This window comes from Gavialis gangeticus, unplaced genomic scaffold (assembly GCF_001723915.1).
Source record: "Gavialis gangeticus isolate Ggan-Ray unplaced genomic scaffold, GavGan_comp1, whole genome shotgun sequence".
Taxonomy (NCBI): domain Eukaryota; kingdom Metazoa; phylum Chordata; order Crocodylia; family Gavialidae; genus Gavialis; species Gavialis gangeticus.
Genome location: NW_017728994.1, coordinates 7,277,303 through 7,290,325, shown reverse-complemented (window position 1 = coordinate 7,290,325; position 13,023 = coordinate 7,277,303). Strand labels below are relative to the sequence as shown.

At 41.3% G+C, this 13,023-nt stretch overlaps 1 protein-coding gene across 4 annotated transcripts in view; it reads right to left on the bottom strand.

Annotated features, from left to right (window-relative positions):
• OGDHL (oxoglutarate dehydrogenase-like) overlaps window positions 1-13,023 on the bottom strand; it is a 136,215-nt gene that overhangs the window by 38,329 nt on the left and 84,863 nt on the right. For all 4 annotated transcript variants that reach the window (XM_019502280.1, XM_019502278.1, XM_019502279.1 and 1 more), the window contains 2 exons: window positions 12,637-12,787; window positions 5,555-5,682 (listed from right to left, as the gene is read on the bottom strand). In XM_019502280.1, the coding sequence (XP_019357825.1) occupies window positions 5,555-5,682; window positions 12,637-12,787 (279 nt within the window). The remainder of the gene's footprint in view (window positions 1-5,554; window positions 5,683-12,636; window positions 12,788-13,023) is intronic.

The following is a 13,023-nucleotide window of genomic DNA, read 5'->3' as shown; positions in this document are numbered from 1 at the left end:
CACAGTCATTGCTGGGCTGGGAGAGAGGTGGGGAATGGGTCTGACCTGGGTTTTTTGGGAAAAATCTATTTGGGACAGCGATTCGAATCACTGTCCCCCGAATTGGCCGAATCCAAAGCAAATACTATCCGTTTCACACAGGCCTACTTCTTATGCCTTCTCACAGCCAAATATATGCCCCAGTAAAATCCTGGTCTTAATTCTATTCTTTCTACTTTCCTGTTTCACTTTCAGTCAGATAATAAAAGTAGCAATATCATCATTCACAACAATACCATGTCATTCTGGATCAGTAATACCACTGGTATGTGGCAACCCAACAATAGTTGCATATCTATGGTGTGGGAGGCCTCTAGCAAAGCAGTTTAACACTCTTCAGGATCTTTCAGAAAGTTTTGCCTTTTCACAGTGAACAGTGTTGTTCAGAAAGCCTATGGACAAACCTTGTCCCAAATCTATTTATTAGGTTAGTCTCTAGAGCTGAGCAATGGACTCAAACTGCAGCAAAGGAAATTTAGGTTGGAGATTAAGAATAACTTCCTTACTATAAACAGTGGTTTAGAATTGGAACAGGCTATCACACAAGAGTTGTGGAATCCCCATCCATGGAAATTTTCAAGATCATGTTAGACCAGGATGGTTTAGTCAGGGATAATCCTGCCTTGAACAGGGGGCTGGATAAAATGACCTCCTCCTGAGGTACCTTCTAAGCCTACTTCCCTATGTCACAGAATCATAAAAAAAGAGTTGGAAGGGACCTGTGGAGGTCATCTAATCCAATGCCCTTCTCAAACCAAGGCCATCCCCAAATATCTCATCCCAGTCAAGGCTTTGTCTAGTCAGGTCTTAAAAACCTCCAAGGATGGAGATTCCACAACTTATCTAGGTACTCTGTTCCAGTGCTTTACTACCCTCCTAGTAAGAAAGTTTTTCTTAATATCTAACCTAAATTTCCTCTGATGCAACTTGAGACCATTGCTGCTTGTTGTCACCTGCCAGCACTGACAGCAGTCTAGTTCCAGCCTATGATCCTAAATCAAAATGCATTTGGAGCTCTGGGTTTGAAATCAATACTCTTCTTCCCATTTTTGCTATTCACCCAATAAACCTTGCAAACTCCACCCTCAAACCTCAAAGTCCAGCAGTCTCAGCTAAGTTAAATGTTATTGTTAAATTTTCAATGTCAGAAGACATTTCCTTTATGAAATGTATGATTTTTACAGAACTCCCAGGCTCCAAGATGGAAAGATGGTTTAGTTTTAACAGGTATTCAGGTTGGAAGAGAGATGGGAGTTTGCAAAAAAAACAAAACAAAACAACCCCCCAAAAAACTTTAAAACAGTTCATTAGTATCCTTTTTTGCTCTATATATATATTAGTATCCTTTTTTGCTCTCTCTCTCTCTCTCTCTCTCTCTCTCTCTCTCTCTCTCTCTATATATATATATATATGTATATATATATATAAGGGACCTGTAAATCACTTCTGCTGACCTCCTCTAAGTCTAGACAAAAACTGCTGAAAACTAGTCTTTCTGTCCATATGACTTCACACAGCAACTCTGGAAGCACAGCTTTACTACAGAAAGCATATGAAACTTATAATGCACAAAAACTGCTGTTTAGCTACAACTAGCTGCAATAGTTCCCCTGCAGCTAACTAACAAGATCTATCTAGGGACAGAACAGCTAGAATGTAAAACCTAGCTCTCCACCCAGTACTCTAAACCAAACTACATCCTGAATTGCAAGATAAAAGCAGGACACGGGTAGTTATCTTTGAGGCAGATCAATTTTGTCAGAATACCATTTCAGTGGCGCAGGTATACCCCAGGTGCTCTTAACAGGCTCTTGGTGCAGAGCTCACAGCTCTGAGCAGGTGTCAGCTCTCTGCTTCTGTACCTGCCAGAGAAATAATCGGTAGTTCTGTCACGCAGAGCTATTCAATCCATTTTTACTTAATTAGCTCTAATGCAAGGAAACTAAGGAAATTCCCCAAATACTTCCAAGTTCTTACATGTTTACATGGTCAAATTAAATTCATAATATTAACTTCCTTTTTCGTCTTGGTCTCCTTCTCAGGACAACTTCCCCAAATATGTTTTATTGAAAAGGGTGTATAGCAGGGGTGGGCAATTATTTCGGGCAGAGGACCACTTACTGAGTTTCGGCAAGCCATCGAGGACCACATGACAAGCAGCCAGGGGCAAATAAATATTAATTTTATACATTTTTAGGGGCCCCGTGGGCTGGACAGAATGGCCTGGTGGGCTGCACCTAGCCTGCAGGCTGCATTTTGCCCACCCCTACTGTACAGTCATCAGGAAAGAAAAACTTTGACTCTACCCACTCCTCAATCTGCCTCTCAGCATAGCAAATCCTTAAACCAAAAATTATACTCTTCCCTCCCACCCTTGGTGTATTTCAAGAAGTGAGCACATCCCAGAAGGAACCCTCTAACCTGAAATACTCTGCAGAGAAATCCCCCCACACTCCAGTCAGTAACTAGGAATATAACCCAGAAGCTAACACACACTCAAATTTCAGCCTCTTTAAGTGAAACAAATAAAAGCATTGATGGATATTTGCACCAGTTTATCTAAAACAGATTAGGTTAAAATGGTGCAATTTAGGGTGCCTTAGTTTAGTAGCTAAAACATCTCTTTGGTGACCATGATGCTTACCTTCACAAATGGCCCTGCTGAAACATCTGGAATGAGTATGTTTAGGTCAGAGATTCTCCACCAGGGTGTACTGAGATCCTTAAGAGTGCCACAGGGTGCCATACAATATTAGCACTGTTAAGTGTGCAAACATTTACACATGATTTATCAAATAAACCCAGAGATTTGAAACAGGAATCCATAGGGTCATAAAACATTCTGACCTGTTGTGGTCTGAGTTCTTTACATCAGAAGAATTGCTCTATTATTCTTCTGTAGACCAAAAAAATTTTTTTGAAGTGAAAGCTAACAGCTAGAATTTTCTAAGGATGCCTTCAATCTAAAAAGATTGAGAACCCCTAATCTAGGTTATATAGCGGGGGTGGGCAAAATATGGCCCGTAGGCTGGATGTGACCCACCAACTCATTGGAACTGGACCATTGCAGGGTGCCTGCCAGTTGACTGGATCTGAGCCATAGCTGCCCCCATGGCACTCTGCACAGGGCCAAGCCCCACCCAGGGCAGCCTGCACCACACTCCAGCCCATGCCCACTGGCCTGGCTCTGGCCAGTGCGCAGTTTAACAGCGGGGCTGATCCCAGTGTGGCTGCAGCCCTCTGGGGTGCTGCTTGGTTCCCCTTGCCTCCAGTGGTGGTTCCTCCTTCAGTTCCTGCTGTGCCACTCTGGGCTGGGAAGAAGCTTCAGCCAGGCGGCTCCTACCCCAGCACATGGGGCTCCAGCTCCAGCTCTCGGCTGCCTTCTACCCACCCTGCCCACCTAGCTAAAGAAATGATTCTTCATGATTTTTATTCAAAGCCAAGAAAACTTCAAGATAAATCACAGTGGGCACATCTATTTGAGATGCTTAACTGTGTAGTAGAGCTAATTACCATGTAGTAAGTATCAAAATCTAGATGTGCTGACCCTTACTGCAAAGTAATTTGCTCTACTTGGCAGTTAATTTGCTACCTGCAAATGCAAACAGCAAATTAATTGCCAAATAATTACTGCACAGTACAGCAAGCATGGTCCACCAGGAGCAAATTTGCTCCCAGTCATCTAGGCAGCCGGGACCAGGAGCTGCCTGCTGCCACCTGAGCATAAGTGGGGACAATGCTCCCCTGCCCCGGCAGCAGACAGCTCCCAGCCCCTGCTCTGCAATTATAAGAAATTGTTCCCCACCCCAGCTCCACAATCATGATCACGAAGCGGGGACTGGGAGATGGTTCCCAGCCCCTGCTCCATGATCCCCACCCAGCAGCTGTGGGCTCACTGCTAGCTGCCCCACTAGCAGATTGGGCAAAGGGTTGGGACCTGCCCCTCCCCTGCAGATCTTTCCAAACCCCCTGTCCCCAGTCAGGGAGCCAGGACTGGGAGCCAGAACTGGGATATTGTCCCTGCTTTGGCTCCACCACTGGAGCCCATGCCAGCAGCAGGTGGCTCCCAGAGGCAGGGAAGCAGCCTCTCACCCCTGCACCAGAAGAGAGCTGTCTCTTGGTCCCCTACTCCCTGCCAGCCCCTGGCCTACAGCTCCCCCAGGTTGGTGCAGAGCCAAAGGGAGCAGAAGCAGACTGGTGCCAGGAGCAGCAAACCTGCTCCCAAATTCCTGCACATGTAGATGCCTGCCCAGGGTGGGCTTACTCTAGAGTAAACCCTCCCTGCAGCATTTGCACATGTAGATGTGCCCAGCATGCATCAGTTTTGCACTCTACATCTCCTCCTTCTGCTAACCTTAGTACAGTGGGTTGAGTTTAGCCATTCACCCTCCAGCTGACCATAAAATGTCTCATGCAAGAGTAAAATCTGAGTCACTATTATTAGTCCTATTTGTAACAAAGATTTGTGTTCTCAATATATGTAACATATTTGTAATAGCATTCTATTCTTAGGGCTAGGACAGATTTTTATACCCATATTCTGAGGTATCCTTGATTTTATTTATACCTCTACCTGGCACCCAGTTAAAATTTTCAGTGCCAGAACCCAGATAAAATACCTTTTATTAAGTGTATGCCTTCTACAGAACCAACCTCTGAGATGTAGAAACAATTTATTTTAAGGGGTGTTCAGTTTTTAGGACAGAGGCATTCTACCCCTATCAGTCAGTCTTGTTTAAGACCACTCTACATGTTTTCTCTATAATCTTTGATGCTTTATGTTTTCATATGAAGCTCCTACCCTTCTCCCAAACAGTCAGGTTTTAAGATGAAAGGAACAGAGGTATAGGAAGAGAGGAGCTACATAGTATTTGTGCAGATGTGAGCAGTCATTAACATAGGCACAACCATTATGTTAAAAGGAAAAATTCCCCAATTCCACAGATTTTTAAATAGATGTAAAAAAACAAATCATGGTCTGTTGTAGAATAGCAAGATTTGGCTTTGGGGTTACACTGGTATTGTTTTAAAAACTCATTTTAATCAAAGAGGTCAAGACATGACCACCACAGTATTACTGGCAAAACCTTTTCTTTGGGGGGTTCAGCGAAAAGGAAAGTCAGCCATTTTAATTTTAATTCATTTTTATACCTTCCAATCAGCTTCCATATCATTTTCATACCTTCCAGCCTTCCAGTCATTTTCATACTTTCCAACTTCCCTGTTCTAATCAACAGTAAAAGCAGAAGTGCCAAAGTAAAAATGAAAGGCTGCATTTGTCTTATTTCCAGCCAGAATGGAAGTGGGAGAGAGGGTTCTTTCCAGTTTACTAGTTTTTCAAACTAGAAAGAAATTCAGATAATTGCAAGAATCTGAACATGAGACGTATACCTGCAAATTTAAAAGTTCTACCAATCATTAGATTAAAAGTATCCTACTTAGCAGTAAGCTCCCATGTTTCATTTGAGACATCTTAATGCATATGAAAACATGCTAGATATTTTGTGAGACTTACCTAAGACACCATATTCTGAAAGGGAGCTGTTACACACTGTGTACAGGGCTTGCTGCTCCCAGAGGTGATTCATAGGAACGCATGTCCTCTTGTCAACTTCTTGATCATGGAGCACATGATGACGATGGCTGTGAATAGTTGGAGAGAATTGATTTGGCTATAGTTCTGATACATTCTTAAAGATTAAACCTGAGTCTATAACAGACACATTTTCATTAACAGAAGTCAAAACCTTAGAAATTATGCCCTGAAAACATCTACAGCTATCACAATTTTAATGGAACTACCTCTCCCATCAGGCATAGTGAATCCTGACAATATAAGAAACAGAATTGTACAGCACAACATAGTATCCATGTGACACTGAACAGTCTTTCACTGGCTATTCAGGGCTGGTTTTAATTCACTCAAGGATTAAGTTGTGAAAGTATATCAGCATCATTAAAAGAATAGAGTCCTTTTGGTGAAAGATTAGGGTAAAAAAACCATCATGCCTTCTATGTCAAACAGTATGTGAAATAAGAAATCAGGATAGCCTTCAATAAAGGGCAGCCATTACCCAACTCAGAAGTAATTGTGGAATACTATTAGTCACCTCCTTAGGATGACTAACTGTGGCTAGTCTTTTATACCAGATGTTTTCTTATCAAGGATTTTTCAGGACCAAGACCTAGGAAGGTAGCATCTTCCTTCTCCATACCACCCCATTCACACTGTTTACAGCTTTCTAGAACTTCATTAATCAGCATTAGAATGGTGCACCAAGGAACAACATCAAAACAGAGATGACTGAAGTAATTACTGTAATCTATTAACTCCCTGAGCAAGACTAACTGAGTGAATCACACCAATATGTTCAGCTCTACAGCCACTAATGTAAGGAAGGCTATTATCCTGATAACAGCTATTATGTGTTGCATAGCTGCCAGTACTGAACAAATTAAAGATAATTTTTCTGTCTCCCTCTCTGCTATAATATATCTTAGCACAAAACAGCTCTGAAATCTATACAGAAATGAATAGCATAAGATCAGGAACAGGCAGGGTCTTTGAGAAACAGCACAGAAAGAAAAAAAAACCAAAAGAAAAGAGTATTTAAGATACCTCCCCTTATTTTCAAAACCACAAAAATTAAAGAAACCTAACCCCACATCCAGCCTCTCTCCAGCCAAAGGATAAAGTCAGCTTCTTAAAAAAGTGGAGATCAGTTTCTTAGCAGAGCTGGGTTACCATATGCATAGCTTGAGTCAATTCAGAGCTACAGACACAGAAAAACCAGGTGTTGATCAGGTCTTACACTAACCCTAGACAGTGTCACTTAAATTCAGCATATCGGAGCGAGTTCCTCCCCACTCCTGGACGACAGAGAAAAGATGCATTCTTACCTGTAACAATACCTAGTTTCCTTCCTACTGCTAATTTAAGTGACATGGAACATGCAGGAAAAAGGAAATGACTCACTAAACTCCATCCCATTCAGGAGACCAGAAGAAGTGATCTCTACATACTAGTGGGGAAACAAACATTATATTACATCCTTTCAGAGAAGAGTTCTGTAATTTGTAAGATGAGGGGGATCCTTTGTGAAGGCTGTTAGAACAGTCAGCACCCAGTTAGCTTTCTCCATTTATCTGACTAATCCCTTCCACAAAGACTACTAATATGAACAAGACAGTCACAAAAATATTGTTGACTGTCCTACAGGTACTACTTTAGGACACTCTGAGAGTACAGACTAGTAAAATCCACCCCCCCACCCTTTGATGTTTACCTTATGGCAGTACTGCACCTCTAGGTCCTCCCAAATACTTATCTCAAATTTTACCTCCTCATATTTTTACAGTAATCCAAAATTGAAGAGAGGGTACAACACTGCTCATTCTTCAGTCTTGCAGAACAGCTTGTTCTCATTATCAATGCACTGGAATTTTTGACTCACTCCTGTTAACAGTTATGGGAGTTACATGCATATATTATGCATCAATTTGAGAGGCAACACTGTAATCAGTGAAGAGTAGACAAGCTTTATTTAGAACTGCACAGTCTCTTAGATGTGCCTCCATCCTGAGTTAATGTTTCTGCTTCATTCCCTTGATGAAAATCAGTCTGAATATTACACATTAAGCCTTACAAATTTCTACAGAGTTCTCCCCTAATACCATAGCTTGACATAGCTTGGTTTGCACGAGTTTCTGGTAGCACTTCAATTTCATCCCTTATTGTTCAGCTGCCCCTAAACAATTGCAATTAAGATTTACAATCACTCCACTCCAGCAAGTGTTTTGTAGGCCCTCCTCATTGCCGCAGGCACACAGAAACCCAACAATATAGCAAGAAAAGGTTGCTATAAAATCAAATAGCTAAGATTAAGGAAGGCTCCACTGCTCCATTCCACAAGCATTTATCTTACAGCATTTGTGTTTATTTCTCAAAAAGGCCAATTTATCTGATTAACAACAAAAACAAAAAACAAGATGAGACTGCTGGGAATCTTCTGCATTAATCTTACTGCTATTTTTATATTTTAAATTTAAACTATAAAATAAAAATGCATTTATTTAATGGTATATTTAAAGTTAAAATGTATAATTTAAAAATGTATAACATTTATTTTGTTTTTATAAAATATTGCTTGGTTTTTGAAAAACTATAAAGTGAAATAATTTACATTTTACGTTACTGCCTTCTATTTAGAATTCCTGCTCCCTACAAGTCCATTCATAGCATCTGATGAAGCAAACTGTTGCTTATGAAATCTTATGGCTCTCAAATTAGTTAATCTCTAATGTATCGCTCTGGCCTGCCTTCTGCCAGACTTCGGATTAACATGATTAACCATCCCTGCCTAATCTTAGCTCAATCGAGTTACTTCTCATAAGCAATGAGATTGTTTGTGTTCCTCTGAACAGAGTGAGTTATCTATTTCCTTATACCTCCCTTCCCCCATTCACCAGCCTTTTTGTTCTTAAAAATACCCCTTTTTGTTCTTAAAAATACTCACCAGCTCTTCCATAAACTAAATTAGGGAACCAGGATTATGAAGTGACAGTATGACACTTATTTTTGCATGCTGTCCCTGTAGATTACTGTGTGCATCAGTCAACACTAACTTCACTTGCAGTAAGTGAACAATGAACATGCTGTGCACTACCCCTGGACATGCAAGACAAAAATTTAACTTAACAATGGAACTAAGAAATTCCCTGGAAAGATCTTAGTTTTGAGAGCTCATATATGGCTGCTAAAATGGCATTAAAGATGAAAAAGAGAGGAACGCCCAAAAGGTCCAAAACTAAATGAAGCTCACGAAAGAAATGTAGAGCTGTGTAGCAGAAACAAACAGCTGAAACAGACCAATGTTCATCATTACCTTCTGCAGGCAATCACAATGAAGCATAGGACCACTAGTTCATCCACAACCCATAATGGTCTTCGCATCAAAGGGTTCAATTAAATACATCATTAAGATTTTACTCCACTGAGAGTGAGGTGAGGATAGGAGGCCCCACTTTTATTTGCAAAGCAGTAAGATTCCATAGTCATTCACACATGCCCTATATTCATTTAGCATTTCAGCATAAGAGATCTTATTTACTTATAGAGCTTTGCCATTTGGCATTTTTGTTAAAATAAATTTACAGCTCTAAGCAACTACCATCTGAACAATTTAAAATGTCTTTCAGAATGTCACTGGTTACCAGAGTAGCAAAAAACCTTTCCTTCCCTCCATAACAGCCCAGCAGCTTAAGGCCAAACAAAAAAACAGTAATACTAGATAAAAATAGATAAAAATGTATCCTTTCTAGAGGCAAGAATATGAGAAGGAAAGTTAGGTTGGAGAGGGGGAGTGGTGAGGAAACGGGAAGGAACAGCAGCTACTTACCCTACAGTAACGGTGGTGCTGTCTTCATTGGACCACATCTCAGGTGCACAGGATTGGATTCTTTTTGGCCAATTATGTCTACTGTGGGAACACTTGTGAGCTAATGTTCTTGTATCCCACCCCACTGCCAAATATATAGACGGAGGTCAAAGTAACCTAACAGTTCTTCTTTAGGCAAAGAAGGTTGTGAAATACATTTGGACAACATATCCAAGAGCCATGCAGTCATTTTGCTCTAAGTAACCTTCCTTTCCTGAATATCCCACATGGATTCCACTCTCGGTGATTAGAAAGTTATCATTGTTTAAAGAAGGACTCCTACTACCCCAAATACAGTTGGACCCCCAAGTACACGGTTCTGAGTTGCACCCATTCACGTATACGCACTTTATATAACATGATGACGTTTCAAATTACGTGATACCCTGCTTCACGTTTACACTGTTTGCGGTAGAGCGGTTGTTAGTTTGGAATCTGCTTACATAGCATTAGCATTACTTGTCATCTCCTCCAAGATTGTCCATCATTTTTGGTTACATTAACCCCTGAATATTTGTGAAAATCGCATCAAAGAAAGCCTTTATGTTGTGCCCAAAAGAGCACATAAGTCTATCACCCTGGCCCAGAAAATAGAAATCCTTGATAAATTAAGAGAAGGCAATAGTGCTGCGTTGATTGCTTGCCAATACAGTTTAAGTGAATCGACTGTGCGTACCATTAAAAAAGTGAGCAGAAAATTAGAGACTGTGTGAAAATGACAACCCCTGTGAGGTCAGGAGTGTCACTGGTGACTAGAATTCCTCATTTAGATAAGGTTGAGAAACTCTTTAATCTTTGGATCAATTAAATGACCAATACAAAAGGAGCAGTAGTCAATGGCATGCCAATTAGGGCCAAAGCTTTGTCTCTGTATGAGCATGTAGCTGGGAGTAAAGGTTTTAATAAGGCTACTAATTCCATTATTTTGTGTTTAAATATCATTTTATTATGAAATACTGTTATCAAATCTTGATCCCAGGTCTCTATTCCCATGTTTTCCATTGACTTAATGCCTCAAGTTACACGATTTCAACCTGCACGGTGTTTTTCAAAAATGTATCCTCTCCGTAACTTGGGGTCCAACTGTACTACTGCCCAGCAGACAACTATGTTTGTCCTGTCAAGATGTCAATTTCTCTAGAGTTCCTTAGGGAGCCTTAATATAGACTGAAACAGCCTGTGCTAGTCTTAGTTGTATTTGGAGAGAGGAGGCAGGAAAATAAGCCACCTTCATATGGAGCCAGGTTGATGAGTAGAATAAGCAACTTAGCAATCCAATTTCTTTGGGTCCCTATCTGCTGGAACGCTGTCAGGGACTTAGAAGGCCCCTGTTTTGCTTTCTCTTGACCTTAAGTCACTAAAGGAAAATCCACTGGAAGACGAGAATAAAAACATTCAAATCCCTTTTCAAGGAACCAATACATCCCAACAATTTGTCTGAGGGTGGCTAAAATGCAAATGTAGGACATGTGTTTTGGGGTTTCCAATAGTCCTTCACTGGGCCAGACAAGCTCTCCTGGAGTAGCATATAGGACATTTCCATCATAGGCTGCATACTAAGTTGGGAAGACAGGCTCTATGAGCCCTAAGTCTCTCTTTTTCACCCTTCATGGACTCCTTTGTAGAATTCCTTACTTGCATTGTTTTACCCAGGAATGGGAGGGTGGACTTACGGAGTCTAAGGGTCCATATGCCCAGAGAAGTTTACAACCCCCATTCTATTAAGTGTGTTCTGCCCCCCTATGAAGATGACAGTATCCCAGGTAGAATAGGTATTCTGCTATGGACAAGTACCAAGATTGTTTACACCTGAGAGGAAGTCAGTACCCTGGTGGTTGGAACTGGAACTGCAATTCTAAAGATGCTCTGCACCACCGATAGTTCCAAAGGCAAATATAGCGCACTTTATTAGTGGTTACCTTGTACTGATTTGAAAGTCAAAACCAGGGCAGCAGAAGGTGGGGTTTTTTCGTTTTGCCTGGTCTTAGATTATTGAGCCTAAACACAAATCAAATTACTTAAATCTCACCTTGCTAGATGCTGGTGATGGCAACTTGGCTCATCTCTTAAGCAGTGCTTTTTTTCATCCTATCAAAACTCAGCATCAATGCTGGAAAAAGGTACTTTAACAGGTGTGGCCTAGGACCCAGGATGGGATCCCTGCTTGTAAGGCACCAACAGAAAAACGACTAGAAGGCTGAGGCCTGTTTACTGCTTTTGTCAGTGCCAGAGACAGCTTACAACTTTCCCTTGAGATAGGGGAGTCAGCTTCATGCAGACTCTCCTAAATTTGTGGTGCGGTGGATGGGGGGAGTGGACGGGAAAGTGATTCATGGAAGGTTGTACTAGCCCAGGGCTGTCCAACTTCGGTGTGGCTGGGGACCACAAGTAGCCCCCAGGCAATGCCAGCAGTGTGTGGGCAGTGGTAGTGGCAGATTTAGGGACCTCACATGCCACCAGTTGAATAGACCTGGTCTAGGCTATTGTCTCTCTCTTAAAGTAGGCACTACAAGTGCTTGTTACCAGTATAAAAATGTCTTGCAAGGAAATCTTCCAGAAATGTATATTTAGTCCATGTTACTTGCAGTCTAGCAGAAAAGTTTCTAGTCTAACATGTCCTCCCTTTGGTACCATCACTTTCCTCTCTTGGCTTCCCTGGTCACTCTTACAAGTCTTCCAGTGGTGCTTCTGCACCCTTGTGCCACCTTCCACATAAGCCCCAGGGCTCCATCATTTGCACCCCCTTTCTCCCCATACCCACTCAGGATGAAGTGATAGACGCATATGAAGTCAATTACCATATTACATCACTGCTCACAGATCTACCTTCCCACTTGCCTGACCACTCTCACTGAACCCCAAGTCTCAACTTAATATGTTGCTGCTAAAAAAGAAGTACTCATTTACAGCTAATTTCATATTCTTCTGTCTTATAAGAAGTTATGACTTATTTTTCAAAAGATAATCATATACTTGTATCTTCCACCACACCCTTCAACCTGTTGCACATCAAACACTACAAGTACAGTGTAACAGCAAATGATTGTACAATTCCTTCCACACTTCAGATAGCAATATAACACGTAAAATGAACGCCTAGTTATGCTCCTATGTAGTTTTCCATCCAATAGTATTTGTCAGCAATCAGGCTGGTACTTACCTAAAAGTGCCCCTTTCCACATCCTGTCCACTCAGTCGAACATGGATACCTTCTTTCAGCAAAGATCCAAATGCCATATATTCTGCTAAGGCCCAGTCAACAACTCTATTCTTCGTCATTTCCATACGGACTTTCAAAATGCGAGAGAGTCCTATATTGAGGCAAGTCAGAAAGTAGTGAGACTACTTCACAAATGGTTTGCACGCGTATTACATTAATCTCTCTCCCTCCAGCTCCACAAAGAAAACAGAGACAGGCCCATGGAGACAAGTCAAGATGGATGGCCACACCCTCCCCTTAGTTTTGGGGCTTACCCAAAGTCATTAGTAAATCCAGACCAAGGGCAGCAAAAATATATATATATATATATATATATATATATATATA